At 40.9% G+C, this 21,071-nt stretch overlaps 1 protein-coding gene across 17 annotated transcripts in view; it reads right to left on the minus strand.

Annotated features, from left to right (window-relative positions):
• BCAS3 (BCAS3 microtubule associated cell migration factor) overlaps positions 1 to 20,953 on the minus strand; it is a 301,052-nt gene extending 280,099 nt beyond the window's left edge. For 10 of the 17 annotated variants that reach the window (XM_085241072.1, XM_085241070.1, XM_085241068.1 and 7 more), the window contains exons 1-6: positions 20,687 to 20,953; positions 19,684 to 19,771; positions 17,597 to 17,651; positions 16,123 to 16,198; positions 14,495 to 14,601; positions 5,862 to 5,943 (exon numbers count right to left, since the gene is read on the minus strand). In XM_085241072.1, the coding sequence (XP_085097198.1) occupies positions 5,862 to 5,943; positions 14,495 to 14,601; positions 16,123 to 16,198; positions 17,597 to 17,651; positions 19,684 to 19,754 (391 nt within the window). In that variant the 5' untranslated portion in view covers positions 19,755 to 19,771; positions 20,687 to 20,953. Of the gene's footprint in view, positions 1 to 5,861; positions 5,944 to 14,494; positions 14,602 to 16,122; positions 16,199 to 17,596; positions 17,652 to 19,683; positions 19,772 to 20,583; positions 20,604 to 20,686 lie in introns of those variants that run through there. The other 7 variants (XM_085241065.1, XM_085241061.1, XM_085241064.1 and 4 more) reach the window with 5 other exon arrangements.
• Between the last annotated feature and the right edge of the window lie 118 nt (positions 20,954 to 21,071).

A 21,071-nucleotide genomic window follows, 5' to 3' on the forward strand; every position in this document is an offset into this window, starting at 1 on the left:
CCTACACACTGGGGTATTTACAAAGTTAAATGGGTCACATCAATAATTTCACCACCAACAATAGCTTTACAAGCAACCCAAAACAGCCAAACATATTTTCCTTTTATTCCTATTATTTCCAGGTCTTTCATGAGTCATACCTGTACTGCATGTACTGACCTGTGAATTGATAAATGAAACATACAGTCTTCTTAAGAATCTGGCAACCAGTCTGTTTCCTGCGATACCATGACCAGCCCAACTCCGTTTGTTTCTGCTCACCTTGCTGCTCTCCAGCCTTCATGGAGAAATGCTGACAAATGCTGACTACTGGGAGCGCCGACACCGATTTAAGTGGACACAGGAGTTTGCCTGAAGCATTTAACTACATTTTCTTTTTTCCTTTCTTTTCCTTTTTCTTTAAACTAGGATATATTAGACAGGCAAATTCCTATTTATTAATGGTCTGGTTCTAAGTTAAACAACAAGGAAGAGGGATGAAGGGTAAGAAAGGTGGCCGTGAGCAGAGAGAAACAACAGCACAAAAACAGCAACACCAGTTTTAATACCCACAGAACAGCTTTGCAAGATTTGCACAACAGGTGCTGGAACTCCTGCTTCAGTCTGCAATGGCCAAAGCCCTCATTTTTTAAAAATGCATTTTCTACCTTAACTATATACTTTCGAAATGTAAACATTAATACTCCAGGAAAGGATCATTATTTTGAGGACTCTGCAGGGCATTAAATCAGGTTAATGGCGGTTCTGTTCATGAGATTGCAAAAAGCACCACGTGCTGCTCTCTGCGGCGCTTAATGGAGTCAGCAAACCCATTCAGTTCAGGGCTGGAATTTAATCTTCCAAGTTGTGGTGGATTAATTTTTATTTGTAAAATTGTGTTTATTTGCATGTGCAATGCACTGAGGCTGTACACACCTGCTGCACACAGTGTTTAACCCAATGCAGCAGGATGATTGAAATGAAAAGCAGCTAGCTAAATCCCTCAAATACAAAAAGTATTGAAATCCTGTTGCAAAGTCTTTTTCTTAAACTCCTTTTATTCTAAATCCTTTTAATTCTGTCATATAACACTACAGTATTTATAAAAAAGCTGGAAATCCTGACAAATCACACAATTAAAGTAATGAAAACTGTTTTTTTTCCTGCTAAACAGGCACCACCGTATCTATAGCTCCATTTAGATAAATCATCTCTTTGTGCTTTATTTAAAAAAAAAAAAAATCAGTTCAGTTGGTGTACGTGAAGCTGAAAACAAACAATATCTGCAGCTAGATGTCATTTCATCCAGATCAACGTTTAGAACTTAAAGTCAAAAGTTTATCCACATGTAAGCTCCAAGCAGCTCATGTTCTGTGCTTGTGATGGGAGTGCGAGCTCCCATCCCATCCCATCCCATCCCCTGGGCCTGCCCAGCCCCTCAGTAATGCCAGTAACTGCAATACCTGTGAGGAAAATAAAAAGAAACCCCCTTGATTTTCACAGGAGCTCAAAAGCCAATTAAAAACCGTGAAAAGCACCCTCGTTCCCTTGAGCAAGAAATTCCCTACTTAGAAGTCAAATTCTGACCTATTTAGGAATAGCATGCATGCATGATGGAGTGTATTTTTCTGGTATGAGATTCCAGTGCTTGAGACAATTCAACAACACAGAGCATCTCCTGCTCAATCAGACCCCTTTTAGTTCTGTCAATTGAGAATTGGGTGGCATTTCCAGTCCTGCCCCACACCAGCAGTACCTGGGAATGCAGGAAGCCACACGTTTGGCACTCACTACCTACGGCTTTCACTCCCTATTTTGCTCCTTCCATTCAGCAGAAAGAAAAAAGGGGCTGTGACTGAAGTCCTCATCCCAGTCCTTCAGGTGCTCCTTTAGGACCTCTGTGCCAGACTACATCACTGTATCTCCCACTACTTCCAGCATCACCCAGATACCTCAAGCATCAGCACAGCTCCCCAGTACCTGCAGCAGCAGATCTGCTTCCCACATCCCTCTGACATGATCACCCTAGAGCCCCCTGCCTCTCCAGCTGAATGTCAGCACCCATCACTACTAATAAGCGGTTCAAAATTCAGCATCAACATCAAAGATTTTGGTCAAAGAGGCAGAGCTGCACACACTGATAAAAATTTTTGTCTTCTTCTGCAAACAGCTTTATTGTTGGACAACTAAGTCCATTCTGCATGAAAAAATAAAAGACGACTGTGAAACATTTGTTAGAGATCAAAGTTTCGAGAGTCATACATTAATTGAAGACAGATGGGAGTATTTCATTTGATCAAATCCTGTTTGAAAAAATTAAAAGACATAGCAGTGTAACGTGGTGAAGGTTTCAGGTCTGCTGGCCTAAAGGATCAATGCAATGTCACCAGAACTGAAATGGGAGTGTGGGGGTCAGTCCACACTGCTCCAGAGAAATCAGCATTTCCAAATGCTGTGCAATTCTTCCCAAAGGCGTCTAATAAAAAGGGTTACTTCCTCTGCTTCAGAACTCTGTTCTGTAATTTCTGTAATCCACCAACATTAACATTCATTACACCATAACAATATATGTAACAGTTAAAAAACAGCCAAACTTGAATGCACACCTGCATGACCCAATTACACCAACATAAACCCAGCTACAAATTGCTACTGCCTGTTCAACTCGTAGGAGTGGTTCCTCCACCACACGTCCTATGCAATTATTTTGGCCTTCTAGGACTTAAAACCACCAAGCCACCCAAGTGGCTGAACATCTCTAAGACTCACATCTGCATTCCCTTACAAAGCAGCCTTGCTATTATTGTGCTTTTAAGTCTACCTGCACATAAATTTGAGTCAGCTCTTGAGGTTCAAATTTTATTTTAACAAAATCAAATACGTAAGCAGTACACAGCAGAGATCAATCTGCTGAATTTGAACTTTCACTGCTTTAGATTTTGAACTGCAAAGTCAGTCTGTGTCCTAACTGTAGTTTTTCATGCTAATTCCAGTCTTCAACTCTTTGTCCATAAGGTTCCCTTTGGTCACAGCTGTTTCAGACAATACTTCTGATTTATTTTTTCTTTCCATTCTTAGCTCTATTTCTCTGTCTTATCAGCCAACTTGACCAAACCATCAACTCATTGCAAAATGCAGGGCTATGCTAGCACATATTCTAGAAGTGGCATAATCTAGATTAGGGCAGTAAATTAATTCAGTTCACTGGAGGGATTTATTTTCATAATGCTGAGACACAGAAATAGGCTTTTACAGATAATGACTGACCTGAACTTCAATACACAAACCTGTCATCACGTACACTTGAACCATGAATTACCACACATGCTGCCATTCCAGTACTAGGCTTTGGACTTCCCTTACTAAGAAGCACTATTTTCTTGATTGATTTTTAAGCTAAACAAGTCTATCCTAATAAACAGAACAGCACAAGGCATAAAGCCGGTAGTTGGCCAAGATTATTTAAAGTGACCTCAGTTAAATAAAGAAAAATGGCAGACCATAGCACTTCAGAAAGCAATACTACTCCAAAAATGTTAAAATATACATTTTTTTAAATGCTGGAAAAGTTCTGGAACTTATGACTTCTTTAGCCAAAGAACATGCAACATAAAGCAAATGTCATTACTGGAAGTTATCACAGAAATGCTAATAAAAAACAAACAAGCAAACAAAAAAAGAAAAACCAACCAACCACAAGGCAAATGTAGGAAGTCAGAAACCTCACCAACACACAAACTTAGTATCACTTCAACCCTACAATTCCTACTCATGAAATCAGTTTCTCCAGGAAGACGAGAACAACAACATGCAGAGACAGAAGTGAGAAATTAGAAAAGATGCTGAACAAAGGCTATCAATAAGCAGGTTAGCATGATCAAATGGCTAATGGACAAATTCACACCGTACTGCTTGTCATTTTTATTATTAATGATGTCCACTCTCTGATCCTCACTGTCGACAGCAACAGACATAACCAATTCTGGAAAATACCATCTCTGATGATCCCTTCTGCCCAGCCTTGCCCTGCAGCCTGCCCCCTAAAGACTGTCTGCACGCCGTTCTTTTCCTGTGATAGTGCAAGCATCTCATTCACAATAAAAACAAAGAGTTTACAACGATCAAATACAACATTATAAAATATTTAATAGCTGTTATCTCACTGTGAGAAGAAATTTAAAGTCTCCCCAGTGTCAATGGAATTCTTGTATACTTTGAATCATTGATCAAAAATGTTTCTCATTTGCACAAATGACAAAAAACCTTTCCTTTCCCCCCAGCCATCGTGTCTTTGCCTCACGGTCAGGCAACTTGTGCCCAGCGCAATGGCAGAAAGAGGTTGGAGACAATCACCTAGAACACAATATTACTGTAGAATCATGGAAAAGGCTGAATGTAGCAACTGCTACATCCAATTACTTATGCTTTAGGCACCTCAAGGGCGAACCTCAGGGAAATCAGAAACAGAAATTCTCTCACAATTCCTGACCCCAAATTTTGTGGGTGATATATAGCAGGTCCACAGAGAAGAGTAAGTGCCTACATTTTCCAGTGTTATTTACAGCAAGCTCTCAATTCTTTATGGACATCCTCTCCAGGCTGCAGCCCAGCCACACTGCAGTTACACCAGTGCTGCAATGCAGGGCAGGGTCAGGCCTCCTGCTTTGTTAACTCAGACAAAGCTCTGCAGAACTGCAGCCAGGCCACAGCAGTCCCAGGAGCCACCAAGCTGTCCAGCATGGCACAGAGCCTCACCGAGCTGGCAGCGTGCAAGGCCAGCAAAGGCACTGCCCATGCTGCAGCTACTAGGAGTGCCTGGAACCTGTTACATCAGATCAGCAGCCTCCTTTGCAATAAGCCTGAATGAAATAACTCTTTTGAAACAACGCTTCATTATGCTGTGAAGCACATGATGCAGCAGAGAATCTAACATCAAAAGACTGCAGTATTTTAACAGAAGAGTTGACAAACTATTAAATTCTGCTACTGTAAAGCCATCACGTTAAAACCATAAGCTTTCCTTTCACACCTGGGAATGAGTTCCTTATCACAAACTTAGATCTGTTTTCTAGGAACGGGCCAAATCCATCCACCCAGAGAGCCCCACTTTCAATAATTCCCTTTTTACAGCTTTACAGTTAAATGGTGCTTCAGCCTACTGATAATAATCAGCTTCTCCTTTACAAATTCTTTTTATTTTGAATCATTAAAGCTCATGTTTTAGTTATCTAAGGCCTCTTATTACAACTTCACTTTTATCTGATTCCAAATACTGGTCAATGATACATTCATGTACTTTCAATCAAAGATTTATTTAAACCAAGCTATGTAAAAAGAGACCAAAACATGTTTTTAAAAGGTTTAATTTAATTTAATATGAGCTAATTTGAATAGTTTTCTAATGTAACAAATATCATTATCAAATGCTAAATATATGCCATTTAGAGAAAGAAAAAGAGTAACAAAGTGTAACTTACTAGATTGAAAACCAAAAAAGCACTATTTTGCCATCAGGAAAAAAAAGAGCTTGTAGGTACTTTGATTACTTCAATCCCATCAACACCTCTTTTTTCCTCCTTTGAGAAGGAAGAGGCACAGACATCCATCACATAGTGACAAACATCAGCAAATAATCATAGCTCGACAGAAATTATGCAGTGCTCCTACAAACAACTCAAAAGGCACAAAAAGCTTGTAAATTATTTTACTTTTAAACAACTTTAGCCCATAATAAATTTTAACTCTTGCCTAGAGACAACACTGTGCTCTTTATAAAGCACAACCTTATGTAAAAGTGTCCTGTACGTTCTCCTGCTCAAGCAAAAATTAGATAACATAATTAAACATAATGGATTATTCTGAGCCATTTAAAATATACTTACTGATCTGTGGAGCTGGTAAGATCCGTGCAGCTCGAACTGGACCATGGCGGACAGAAAAGAGTTCCTGAGCTTCACCACTGATCTGCAAAACATACAGAATGTGAATGTACAATGTAAAAAAAACATATGCACATATAAAAATACACATGCACACACACACACGTATAAAATACATTCCCCACAGAACACTGTTCTTTTCCATAGTCAGCTCTCTCAAAATCAAACTGCCATACAGACAACCTTCCATCTGAAACATTCAACGCTCAAACAGTGGGAGCACAAATGATGGTTAGGAAGCCACAATTGTGAAAAATAAACTGGATTCTCACTAAGCTACTGAGTACTGAAATCTGCATCTTAATTAGGGGGGCTACTGTTTTATTCAACAAGTAAAACTCCTTAGAGCATAAGCACTGAATGCAATGGACACGTACTGACAACAGACAGGATTCTCAACGGAAGAAACCAGAGGCAGAAGTTTAGTTCAGAAATATTCCAAAATTTCTTTTCTCCCTCCAACAAGTGATATCTCACAGGGGCAGGATAATGACACATCCACCCAACAAGCTTTCCAATATGCAATTTTCCTTGAAAAACTGATAAATCCAGCTTTGTGATTTGTTTCTTTGGTAACACAATAACATCAGAGTAAACACCTCTAATCTAGCACAACAAAACCCATACTAGCATATTACACTCACTTAACCAACTTTCTTAGCTGACTTTTGATACAAAAATCCTATTTGTTGGACTTGCTTTAGATGAACAGCAACTTTGTGATACAGGAAGGCTCAATCAGAGGAACAAGAAGTTCCTCTGCCAGAGATGGTGCAAGTTCGTATTGTCTCTTCCCCCTTACTGAGCAATTCCCATTTGTAATCAACTCAGCTGAATCAAAATTTAACAGTATATGGTAAGCAGGCAGGAAAGGCATTGTCCTTCTTACCAACCACCTACAATTTCACTGAACATGAATATATCCTGGAAGCCTTCAGTAACACACTCCATAGGAACAAAGACTGCCTGCCCCTAGAAACATGGGTCTTGTGTGTGAATGAGATCCCAGCACCATGTGCTAGGAATGTCTCCATGTTTTAGAAGAGACTACACTTGAAGTTGACTGATGGCTCCAACTAACCAAACCTCAGGAGGTACACATGTATGCAACACAGCATTTGTTCTGCACGGCATGTGCTTCTAAAACCAAAAAAAAAAAAAAAAAAAAAAAACACAACACTAAATAGCCAGTATATATATATATATATTTTTTTTTTCCACCAGGTGTGAAAATTATGTTTCATAACTGTAGAAGGATCAAACTAATTAAGTTTGTCACTAATAGCAATCTTGAAAAGATTAAATCAGAGGTAGTTAAGAAAAATTTCCAGTTTTCCTCTAAGTGGTCAGTCAGAATGCATTTTCATAACTGCCTGGTAATGGATCCAACACAGAACATCAAACTTGAGGAAAATGGCAAACATAATAAAGCTCATTTCCAAACAACCAACAACTTAAAACAGACAGAAGGAGGCTAAGAACGTAGCAAACATGTAGGATAGAGTTTTGCCAAGCAAGCAGCTTAGAATATCAGAAATTAACACAATTTGAAACAAGGTTCCTAGGAATTACTGAACTATAAATCCAAGTCGCTTTTTGAAATGTCATTTCATAGCTGTTCCCATTTCTTTCTGCACTTCAGCTCACACATTGAAAAAGTTAACATACTGCTACTGTTTGACAACAAACCCAAAGCACAGTGCCCAGGCCTTCAGCTCACCACCAAGCTGAACTCCTTACCAGCACCGCTTTAGACAGCAGGGGAAGCTCACCCACAAGTACATCTTCCCTAAGAATATTCTGAAAACACCACTGATACAGAGATGGCTGACCACTCTGTAACAGCTAAGTAAACACAGTATAGCCCAATAAGCTTGGGGAAATATCTTTCTTTGCCATTTCAGGTTTTGCATGCATCTAGCAGTTTCACGCCGGTGTCAATTAGTGTCAATGACGTGATTAGAATTATTCCTGATGGACAAAACAGTTTTAAAAGTGTAATCAATATGAGAACTAATCCCTTAGTCTACCTATTCTGCTCTTATTTTATGAGGCTGACATTGGTATCATCACACTGCTCTCTCAGTGAGCAGCAGCACCTGAGCAACACACAACCCTGTAGCACCCCAGCTTCTGCAAAAGCAGGTTGAGTTCTGCCTCTGGGACAGCCAGGGGCTCTGCTCTGAGAACCTTACTGATCACATCCTAGATCAGATATAGAAAATAAGATCAGAAATCAACTCACTAAAGGCTTGTTGATTATTTTAACTGATCACAAGTCTGAGATGTGGGTGAGGGAAGCACCTCTGCATCCAGAGAACACAACTCTGAGAAAAGTAGAGCACAGCAAAGCAGAAAATGAGAGAGATGAAAAGAACAGGTTTTCTGTTCATCGGAACACAGCAGCACAAGGAAACAAGAAAGGAGGAAATGGAGAAGAAGAAAAATAGAAGGCTTTGGAACTATTATTATTGGCAATTAAAGGTTTTCTTCCCCCCCAAATCATGAAAATGCTGTTTCACATGTGTACACACATCAATGGCTATGAATGAAAACAAGAGGGAAAAGAAGTAGCATAACAAAAGCATGGAATAAGTGATTCATATAAAATAATCCAACCCCATTCAGTCCCCTCCTTTTTAAGTATGCCAGCACACTGGCTCTAGCTCCAATCTACTTCAAGTACAGTTATAGTCCCAAAAGTATGATACACTAAGAAGGCCAAACCTGCTTAACCAAGTTGCTGCTCTTAAATATACTGAAGTCCAGAAAGTGTGTTTATTTGACCTGTGGATGCCAAGACCTGGCAGATTTTAAAGATGAGGTTTTCACAGAAAGGCCTCAAAGCATACAAACACAAATGAAGTTTCTTTGTACCTTAACACATAACACCAAAATTTGAGCCAGCTCTTTTCATGGATATAATTCTTACTGTTTAGTAATTAATATTCATCACTTTAAAGATAATTATTTCACTGTTCAGAATTAACTGCAATTAATGCTAACACTATTTATATAAATCTCAGAACACAGTTACCATTGTTGAGGCCACGTGTATCACTCTTGGCTGAAAGCAGCATCTTCAGATGAGAGATTTTGTATGCTGATCCTCCTGCCTCTTCAGGCCTTATCTCATTCCTGAGGCAGCCAGGACAATGACAGCCAACCCGTCCCTCAAACAGGACACTTACTGCACTAAGAATCAAAGCACGACAAATAACTACATTTAACATGTGCCAAACACTGCTGAATGGCCAACAGCTTTGTCACTGCCACTCTGGGCAAGATGCGGGCTGGCAAGTCTAAGGTAAAAGGCTCCACATCCCTCATTACCAGACCCTTGAGCCACACAGTCTCATAAGCATAGACAAAATATAAATAGACTTCACGAACTGAAAACAGAGCTCTAAATTCTTCAAAAAGCACCTGTGAAGAAAGTAGGCTGTGGCTGCCATTTTGGATTTCATCCAGCTAAGTAGCGAGTCCCTGTGGCAGCTTTCAAAGCTCTTGAAAGTTTTTCTTTCCCATTCCACAAGCCAAGAATATTTCCAAACAGGTTTCAAGAATTGAATATTATGCTATAAAAGCAGCATCAGGCGCTCATTCTGCAGAAGAGCGGATCCAAGATGACGGCTCCAAGCCGGTCCGGTAGCACATTTCAGCTTCTGCAGCGCCCAGTATCAGACCACAGGCCACAGACCTACGTGGGAGGCAGCAAGCAAAGAACACTGCAATCTAAAACACTGCCCTTAATGAAGCCTTCACCACTCACTTCCAATCAGGACAGACTGGAAGGACAAGATGAACGCTCTCCTCCATGTGCAACTACTGCTTAAAACACAACCTACCAGAAATCTGGAGCAATGCTTAATTTTTGATGGCAGAGCTTTATCGTTTGGAGCACATCAGTTTGCACCCATTAAGAAAAAAAATAAAGTTTTGTTCATACTAAAGATAACTAACAGTTTTCAGCCATAGAAAATGGTTTTCACATGGTGAAAACAGCCAAACATACACCAAACAGAAGCGAAGTTTGAAAACCAATGCTTAAACTACTGTGCAATAGTGGAAAAGTAAACTGACAATATATTAATAAGATGCCACAAGGCACAGGGAGGATCAGCATCAATTTGTTTGTTGTTCTGCTGCTGTTTTAAATTCCAGGTATATACCTTTAATACAGCAAGATAAGGTGCTAATAAGCAGTGACTGAAACCACCACAAAGTAGTGCTGGACATAATCCTGCTGGGATAGAGCCCTTACTGGTCATCTTGCTGAGAGAGTGAGAAAGAACCTACAGTAAAGAATTCTTATTTCAGTTTAGGAATTGAAGCAATCACCCCTCTCATTCAGAACATCTGATTATCTATAAATTATGAGAACTCTATGCAGAGAGTTACATGAGTCTACTCAAGTGACCAAATTGCATCTATCATTTAAAATTATGACAATACAAATTGAATTTAAAAAGCACTGAAAGCTCAGTAATGGTTACAGCGTCCTCAATATTCTCATTTTATTTGTCATACATTTCAAGGAGCCTTAGCACAATCAGGCTGCAGGCTCCCTGTGAAATCCTAATTTGGGAGACAGTTCTTGTTTCTTTTTAATAGCTTCATTTCTGCACAAAGACAGGAATAGCACAAACAATATTGGGCGCAGGCAGGACGTGGGTACAAACTGCATCCGTGAACTGTCATCTCAGCTTTGACCCCATCCAAGGACAGTCCCATGAAATGCTGCTTGGTCTCTTTCGACACCTCTCTCTGCAGCACTCTCAAGTTCTTTGCGTGTGCTTTGCTTTTTCTCCCACAAGTGCAGGTTATGACATAAATGAAAAAACCACCATCAGATTTGCAGTCACTTAATGAGTGTGAAAACAGAAAATTCCTTAATTTCTCACAGCTTGCTACACACACAGCTGCCATTATTATCAGAGTTCCCTTTGGCATTTTCTACTTTATTCAACCTGAGCTTCATAGCTGAGTTTTTGTTTTGTTTTTTAATTGTAATATGAACCATTACGTTACAATGACTTTCTACTTCTGAAACTTCCAGCATACAATGAAAAAAAAAATTATCTGCCACAAAAGCAGCCAATATGAGTTTCACTGAGCAGGAACATCTAGAACAGATACTTGGAAACCACATTAGGCAACAACCAGTTCCAACTGTATTTGAAACATGAAACTGGGGCAAGGAAAAAACAAAGTCCAAATAAAACAAGAAAGTACACGGCACAATTATCAAATAGGAACTTCTACTCATACTTTTGTATATTCCCAGATTTCTCCCCGCTCAGTGAGGCATATTTTAAGAGCACTTTTAACCTTCCCACCCCCATTCCAAAACAAAGATCAAAGAAAAGTCGCTTGGATGGACACCTTCCGCTTCTTATGCAATGCAGATTGAGATTCTGCACTTCAAAACCCCAGCCGTTACTTCAGCACCCAGCAGTCCAAACATTATTCCAGCCCTTTGAAGCAGCCCTAATGGTATCTTCCATTTGCAAGTAACACTTCTGTAGTCAAAGATCTTACTCCAAGGAGATGTTAATGTGAAAGCACTCAGACTGCAAAGAGCCACGCACTCCTGAAGGCAGCCTGCGAGGTGTTCAGAAGTCAATGTAACACCATTACGGCGAGTGTCAGCTTAGGAGCTGTCATAAACACTTCATAATCACTCAGACACAAACCGGGCTGCCTGCAACACATTATTTTATTAAGTGCTGAATAGAGGCTCAGTTGTACGAATAAATAGCACAATGCTACAGATAATAGCCTCACTGAGGAGATTTTCAGAGAAATGTCAAATTGTTGCTTTTTCAGACTGAAAGGTTTTTAAACTATGGAGATTCTATTTTATTCTTAATAACTGGAATAATGTTGTGTAATAATGAGCTAAGCACTCAGCAAGATCAAGAAGAGAAGATACATTTGTGTAGTACCAAAGGGCTGTCAAATACACCCTAACAATTAAGTCAGCTGCTCAACTGCCAGGTTTTCTTTTACTTGGACTAAGTAAGGAAAAAAAAATAGATGGAGAAACACAAGCATGGATAAATACAGGCTGTGTTACCTCCAAGCTTATCAGGTAAGATAAGATCTGAGAAGATATTTAAAAACTGATATCAAAGACTATCAATCTGAGAAGCTATCCACGTCGGTGCTACTAACAGCAGATCCATCCCAGCGCTGGCATTACACCAACACATACGAACCGCAGCACTGCACAGGACGACGCTTCCCCCTTCGGATGCATTTTCCCAGTTTCACAGGTTGAACAAACAAGGGCTGACCAAGCAACGTGCTGTCTCTGCGGCTCACATTTCTAAGATGGATGGTACAATATTTCCATAGTTGCAAACTTCTTCCATTTCATCAGAACGTCCCCCCACCCATGAAAAACACCTCTGCAAAAAAATGAACTACAGTAAGTTTCTTGCAATTTCATTTTCTTTATTCCTCCTAAAAGAAGAAATGCTATCAAAATGTAGAAGTTATAAAGAAATAAAACATACTGGAAAAATACAACCTGGCTGCACTGACCAGCAACCCTCCTGCAAAAGGTCACATCAGGCATCCAGTCGCCTCACTTGTGGCTTCAGATTCAGATACAAGAAAAAAAAAGAAAAAAAGGCCTTTCCCACTGGGAAACATGGGTAAGTTACCCCGTGCTGCCTACCTGTCAGGACCAGGGAGCACACTTACTCCACATGAGTCAGAATAAACGTGAAGTAGTTCAACTCCTCATTTGTTAGTGAGATCCATCAAATCATTTCATGCTTAATGCAGTGAAGCATGGGGTAAGAGCTCAAATGCAGGCAGTTAATGTAGAACAGGTTACACTGAGGTACTGTGTTCATGTATCAAAGAAATGAGACGCACTGCTTCTTTCACTCTTGCTTTCTTTATACCTGTAAGATGCCATCTCACGGTGAACTTCTCAGGAGCACTGATACAGATAGCTTTCACAAAGACACGCTTCCATTTTGACACAGAAAGCCGCTGAAGAGGGATGCACAGAACTCTCACCTCACCACAAAGTAAGGGCACACATACGAAACAAAAAGTTACCTATGACTGCCAGGTACAGAGCTCTTCTGATCACACAGTGGCCAGAACAAGCCCAGAGCCAACACAGTGCATCCCATCCACTTTTTCAGAAAACATGCACATGGGCAAGAATACTTCAGCAGGACAAACTAAGCTGCTTTGCACAATTTCTTTGGCTTAAATCTAAGTGACTGCTCACTGCCTTTTATCTAATCAACTCGCAGCGTAACTCTGAGTACTGCTCAAGTTCTGTTTCCTCCCTTAGCTCGGTATCTTACTGACACCTAATGTTTGTTTTCTGTAACACACTTTGAAGAACAAAGCAATGTGTTTCTGAACCATTTTAACAGCCTGTTCCACGATCTGTACATTATTTAAAAACTGATCAATGTTCAAAACGTTGTAGAAAACTAATTTTGTACTGTAAGATAATTTTTAGTATTCAAATTAACTCTAGTAGAAGGCAAAATCCCAAAATAAAGCCAGGAAAGTCAGATTTAGCCACAATTTCTCAAGACATCCAAGCAGAGAGAAGTTCCTATATTACACGCTACTACTGTTAGAAGTATACCAGGCCCTTCCTTCTATTAAATCCTCCCTTAAATGCAAAAGCTCAGCAGTTTTTTCTTCCTCAGCTCCAGCTAACAACATGCAAAACGAAGAGGGGAAAAAGCCAGCTCCTCCCATACCCTAGGAAATTCAATTAGACATGCCTACTTTTTGGTGTACAAAATAAGAGCATTTTCTGTTTTACCATCTAAGCTACTGGTATATAAACCTTTTTCACACAGCAAGCCATTACATAATACAGAAATATATATATTTCAGAAAGGCCTTACGTTTTATGAAGAGAAAGAACTCCATCCTCACTACATTATTTTGAAGGACAAGGTGTTACGAGCAATTTTTTTTTAAGTTAAGAATTTTATGACCTACTGTATTAAACTTTATTCTATAGTTCAAGAAATTTGGGCGAAATTCCCCCAAATTAAGACCATGTGCTCATAAACCATTCTGAAACACAAACTGCAGGGTGTGGATGACAGCATAAAATCAAACCCATATGCACACATAGACTTTAATAAAATTAAAATTGCAAATCATGTACATGACAAACACTGTGATTGTAAAATACCATTAATACTGTCATACTTGCATTCCCAGGACAAACAAATTCCTCTCATATTTTTCCACTCTCTTTTCCTTTCCCTAAGTTAAAAAGATTTGTCTTTCCAGAATATAAACTATTGCACAATGCCAGATGCTGCTCCCAATTAGACTGAAAATTTACCTAAAAAATCATTTGTAAAAAATGCTCAGATCTGAGAGTTTGAATTTAAAAGTTTGATCCACGCTCAGCATGCACCTTACGATAGGCACATCACATGCACATCACACAACAGTGATGGGAAACATTGGCTCTAACAACTCTAGCACGAAAAATTAAACTCTTAAGGTAACAGCACACCATTACAAACAAAAGCACTTCTGTCACAGAAGAGCAGTTAGCTGGTACTTACAGGTATGCTCCAGACCTGCATTCCATCACTGTACCCAATCATTAGCAGTAAGGGTGGCTCATTCCCAGTGCTGTGTATTTCGTGGAACTCCATATTCCTTGATGTATCTAAATTGGGTTTAAAGAGCAAAGCCACTGGTTAACAGGTTGGGACCAATCATGGTTATTACCAGCTATATCAGGTGGTGTTTCCCCAGTCAATGTTTCTGCTCTTGTAATGAAAGGCAAAGCAATGTGGTTTACATTTTTTATGCTGAAACAACACTGAGATGCATTCTTTTAGGCAAGATCATTAAAATTTCACAAAGGAGTTAGAGAGCATTAGAATGGAAAACAGTGGAGAAAAATATCCTTCATTAAACAAGAGTAATCACAAAATGCATCTAGAACTTCTGTAACTCACTCCTGTGATTAACAAAACACAGCAAATCTTTAAAATGGGGAAAAGACCAATAAAGTTAACATTAACACATTCTACAGCTACAAATGCACACACTGATCAAAGTTCTTCCTAAATAGTGTACAACTAATCTTTGCATCAACCTTCTGAAAAGAAGGAAATCCACAGGAACAAAAGTGCCTCAGAACATAATAACAAGAAAATTAAGCCTTTCTTGAGTAAGGCCCTGTAAAACTTTATTTCCAAGGATGAACAAAAGATCCCTGCAAATACGTAAGCACCAAAGAAAGAGAGGAAAAACATTCAGGATCTTGAAATAGGATACATTCAGGTCCAAACACATTACGTGGCATAAAAGTGTAGACAAAATACAAAGGATTCTGGAAAATATCATAAACCATTTTGTTATGCTGTAGAAAAGAGCCTAAAGAGGGAATGGCCAAGAACTTTTAAAAATAAACAGAAGAGGAAAAGGAGCTCACAGTGAAAAACTTTGACAGCCTAAAGCTGGACATAATGCCATGCATGAGTTGATGGGTCTTTTCTTGTTCTAAGAACCATGACACATGCCATACACTACAAGCAACTGCAAAGTGTTCAGTCCATTTGGGTGAGTTACTTGACAGCAGCGTTCAACCACTTCCCACTCAGTCACTAATCTTGCTTGTTCAAAAAAGGTAACTGGGATGGACTGAGGTAAAACATCTCACATCTTATCTGGAGAAGTACCATACTCCACGCTCTTAGCAAAATCCTGTGGCCATTGCCATTTTTTCTTGATGCTGCACAGCAGTTGCTAGTCAGCAGCTTTAGCAGACAACTTTCTGAGACACACTAGAAGCAGTAAGTTACATTTAAAAAGCAAGGCCAAAACGCGTTCTTATTTACCATCATATAAAGAAAGACATCATAGAATCTCCTGGTCCTTTTCCCTAACAGCTCATCCTTTCTAGGTTACTATGAATTATACACGTCACTGGACATATATCCACAACTTGGACCTGGATTCACAGTTAGATAATCTAACTTTAAAACCAAACAGTGGACAAAATAAATTCAGTTCTATGCTTTGTCTTCAACTATCATAATGAAAAGAAAAGGATTTTTTATTATTTGCCTCTCTTCCTAAGAGTTGGTTTGCCTTTGGATGCAGGAGCAGGGCCTATTTGTTCCATTTGCAAGGTGCTGACCACCAGCATTTCCATACTGAGAGAAAAATGAAACCATACCATTCAAATCCGCGTTCTCAAATCTGACCCAAATGATCTTCTCCTTTTCTTCTGCTGGAGGAGTACCACTGTAGGCCTGGACAAAAAGCAAAAGACTCAAAATAAGAAAATGTAACACCCATTTTTTCCTCCCTTAATAGAGCACAGAAGAGACTGTAAAGTTAATAAATAAATAGGTATATCTACACCTTACAGTCAGCCAGGATTACTGGGTCATCTTGCTTCAAAAAGGAACGAGTCCATGATCAACACACAGCATGCTGAGTGTGACTCACAAGTTCTAACACCACTCACTGAAGCAGACACACAGCAATAAGCCTTCTGCAGCAGGTCAGAACTGCCACAGGACCTACAGCAATTTAGTCAGGCTAAAAGAGTGATTTCTGCCACATTCAACTTCTAGCAATTCTACACTGCCTCTAAGAACAACATCAGAGTTTCTCACAGGAGGCATTTTTATTCTTAAATTTTTTTTTATTCACTTAAATGCTAAGCAAAAATGAAGAAAGAAACAGACTTTTACTACACTTTATTTTACCGACACGTTATAGTTACATTTGTGACATCTTTAACACAGTCATTTTATAGAGAATAAACTGTAATTCCAGTAGAACAAATTTGTGTTTCAGTTCTGTGTTCCACAGATTCCCATAAGAAGATGAGATACAAAAAGAAACTCTGAAGGAGACTTGCAGTGTTTCCAAGCTGCGTGCTTTACAGTTCTCAGGAGAAACTGTGGTAGTAAGAACGTGAGCTGCAGTAGAAATACCATCACTTCCAAACGAATTATGGCAAAATACAGAGCAATATATTGGAATAAATATGAAAAGAGACCATATAATCACTTTATACATGCCAGAAAAGCAATAACGTGAGCTAAAAATATAGATTTAAAAAGTAAGTGTGGGTATTACTTTTCAAAACAGATCGCATTCCATGTTTCCAAGGCAAACTGATTTGTACAACAAAACACAGACTGTACCCTTTAACTACAGAGAAAAGCAAAGACATCAAGGGGGGGGATAAGGAATACAGCAGTCTTTTAAATGAAAGTTTGACTAATTTAATTTTGACCATGAGTCCAAAAATGCATTTCACAAGCCAATACCAGCAAGGGGATTTCTTCTTATTATTATTACTACCATTAAAGAAATTCATGACTTCGGTTATCCAAGATAGTCATTCAAATAAGAACCAAGAGAGTTTCCTGAGGCTATGGGCAATTAGCTGCAACACTTCACTACTGACTGCAGCTTTCCAACACTGGTTTCCCTCTGCTACTGAGAGGCCCATGAGCAATACAGAAGCGACCATTTCATGCTGCTGCTACCTGTGAAAACTACAAAAACAGAAGCACTACAGTTCTCAGAGGGAAAAAAAAGGACAAAAGAAGACAGAGGGAGAAAGAGAGAGAAAACAGAATGTAGACTTTTGCTTTGCTTGTGAAAAAACAGCTTTTAAGATATGCACATACCTGTGGCACAACGTCTTGAAGAAAAGTAACAACACTTTCCATATATGACTGTTCCCTTGAAAACAGAAGGAGAATTTTTCACTACTACTGGAGTCCAGAAGTGGTTAGGGATATATTAAATAAGACACATTGAGAGAGAAAACATACATGACAACACAAAATTACTAAGGATGCGATGCAGTTACTCAATAGGCTGTCACACACTGACAACATACATACAAATTGACCTATGTAAAATGTGAATTGATACTTATTTACAAAACAACTGCTCAGGAAAAAGGATAAAACGTAACAGCTGAGAAAGAACTCATGTTCTCCAGAGCAGAAAGACCAGTTAGAGCAAAAAAGGCTTTTGGAATAACATTTCTCAGCATTTTTCTACTTGAATTGGATCTTATGCCACGAAAGAAGGCTTACACCAAGGGCTGAAGCTTTCCTTGTGGGGCCTGTAAACTTGATGACTTCAGGTGCAATACGTACAATGACAGGGCAAATGGAAGCAGCAGTGGGTGGAACAAAACCCCAACCAGGACAAGTAAGGAGATACTTCCAGTTACAGTTTATTCCTTCTTGGAAGTTCATTAGCAGCAATGAGTAGTATATATTGCAAGATACACCGGTTCTGCTAGATTTAAACGAACGTTTTTATCCTTGCATGAGTGGTGAGGCTCTTGTGTAACTGCTGAGCAATGCACAACGTTGGCTGAGCTCATTACACAGTGTTGAAACTACACAGAAAGTTTGGGCTTTTTGAAATGCATAATACTGAAATATTCTGGCAACTGAATCTACGTTCATAAAGTCTGGAAATTCAAAAACAAACAGAAAGCAACTTCCTCCAGTGAACGCTTTGGCAGCCCCCACATTTTTATTTTGCCAGGCATTTTTCCTGTGCTACTCTAAGATTTCTAACAGCAACAAGGAAAAATCATAAAGTAAGCAGTCGAGGGCCTTGATGGCCAAAGGTATGCACATTTTCTTCGTGTTTCCTAAAACCATGTAAATTATTCAAAATTGCAACTTTCAGCAGGTAAGACTGAAATGCTCTCTCCTAAACGAGGGCATCAAAGATACTTCAAATGCTGCAGCACCTCAATCAACTTAACTACTGGACTCCTCTCTGAAAACAATGATGAATCAAAACCACAGGACTTAAAACTTCTAAAAGCTTACTCCAACCAGTGACAAAACCAGGCTTTGTTCAGCAACCCAGGGAATGGCTGAATCAATAGAGACCATCCTATTGCTTTAAGTAAAGGCCTTACAAATAAAGTGTGATTTTCTAGGGCTGATCCTTCTTTTGTTTGTGTAGGTCACAAAAATTGTCCTTGTGTACCTTCAGTGTCCTTTGTTACCTACCAATAACATCTTACAGGTATAGTATTAAATGGTGACTGAAGTTCTCATGTGAATGCCTACCAGCAATAGTCATAATGTCTTTGCCTTTCAGTTTGTTAGATGAGTACTGGGGTGCCTTTTTTCCCCCTGTAGCACGCCCAGAAACAAAGCTGATGTTTGGGAAATGTTTTATCCACCATAGTATATTAAATCCTTCACAATGTAGGGGGGGAAAAAAAAAAAAAAGCCATGAAAGTTATAATAAAATTGCGTAAAAAACAACAACAAACCCTAAAAACATACAGAACACTTATCATTGGGAGGCTTAAAATGCATTACAGAATCAAGTTCAAAGAAGATCAGTTTATGCATCACTCCTCTTTGTAGTCCTCTACCACCTTCTGTTTATAATAATTCAGTTTAACATAAGCAGAACTCTGCAGGGAGCTATGTGCTACTCAGCATAATCTTCTCCATGAGAATTTGTATCGTATTCATCTTTAAGCTGCACAGCTCTGAAGGCTGATAAGTATCTCATTCAGGGAGGCTGTCTGACCTGCACAGGCAGAGGAGACAGGAAAGCAACACCTGCTTACTTCCTTTTATTGGAAAATACCAACTGCAACAGCAGTGTTTTGTCAACATCAGCTCTCAGAGAGAGCTCTGAAAGAGAGTTTGGGCGAGGTGCTTCACGTGCAAGACCACAGAACACACTCCCCATAAGGCCTTTTCTTCCAGAACGTTCTTACGTGACAGCCTGCGGGCGGACCACCGCTCCTCCGGTGCAGCGACTCGGGCGGCGCGGGGATTCTGTCGCCATTGCTTCTCTGCAGGTACCTGTAAGAAACATTTCCTCTTAATAACAATCCTTTGCATGAAGACTGCTTACAGTCCAGCTCTCATCATCTTTTTTAGGATTATGAAAACCTCCGGGGAAGGAAACTCAACTGACTCAACCTATAAGGCACCACACCTTCACGGCACTCTTAAAAATACAGATGGACAGAGATATCCTCTATTGGTATCAATACACCTCCTGCAAAGTATGTGAATGCAATTGGGCCCTTTGAATTCTGAACGCCTTTCCTATCAGCAAACAACACCTGTGTGGCACCAGAGGTCCCAGCTGCAGCATTCCATTTCCATGGTTTTAGGAAGTACAAACTAAAAGCCAAACTCCCAACACGGAATTACAGAATAGGCTGAAGGGACCCATAAGGATCACCGCATGCAGCTCCAACACGAGTTATCAGCTTCGCTTCATACTTCGCAGCCTTAACCCTCCACACACGCAGCGGCCCGGCTCGATGGCTCGGTCCTCGCACACGGCTCGCGCCATCACCGCAACACCGGGAACTGAAGGCTGAGAGCCCACAGCGCTGCCCTGACCGGCACGAGCCGCGCGCGGGAACGCGGGCCACAGCGCTGAGGCGGCCGCGCAGCGGTTGAGCAACACCGGAGCGCGGCGCCCCGACCCGCCCGGCTCCGTCTGCAGGCGCTGAGGCCGCAGCCCCCGGCAGTCAGGCAGGCAGGCAGCCCCCAGCAGCCTCCGGCCTCCCCGCTTCCCGCCACGGCCCCACCGGGCGCATCTCGCCCGCCCTCAGCGCCCCGGCCCCCGCCCGGCCTCACAGCCCCGCTCTCGCCCTCACCAACTCCCCGCGGATCCCGAGCCTGCCTTAAGGCCTCACGCACTGCTCTCCCCGGCTGCCGTGGCCGGGCACCGGTCCTACCGGCCCCGCCACACCCTCTCACCTGCCGCCTCGCCCCTCAGCCCGGCTCCTCACTGACAGTGTTTGGGACCCCCACGGGGAGTGACACAGAGCGCACCTCACACTGCGAGCCAATCAGATGGCCCCGAAGGCGGGCTGCTACCCTCTACCGACCAATCCGTGATCCTCTCCGCCAAAGTAGGCGGGGCGCGGAGGGCGCAAGGTTCGGTTGAGCTCATCCAAGCTCGGTTGAGACGGCGAAGCTCAGCCGGCGCTGCCCCCTCTCCTCCCCTAGTCAGCTTTGTTTACATCGAAATCTCGCGAGAGCCGCTGCGCAGGTCCCTCGCACGTGGGTGGAGGCGGGGCCGCGGGTGACGCGTCACGTGCCGAGCCGGCCATTGGCGGGAAGGCGCCGTGTTTACGTTTCC

This window comes from Meleagris gallopavo, chromosome 21, assembly GCF_905368555.1.
Source record: "Meleagris gallopavo chromosome 21, MGAL_WU_HG_1.1, whole genome shotgun sequence".
Lineage (NCBI taxonomy): Eukaryota > Metazoa > Chordata > Aves > Galliformes > Phasianidae > Meleagris > Meleagris gallopavo.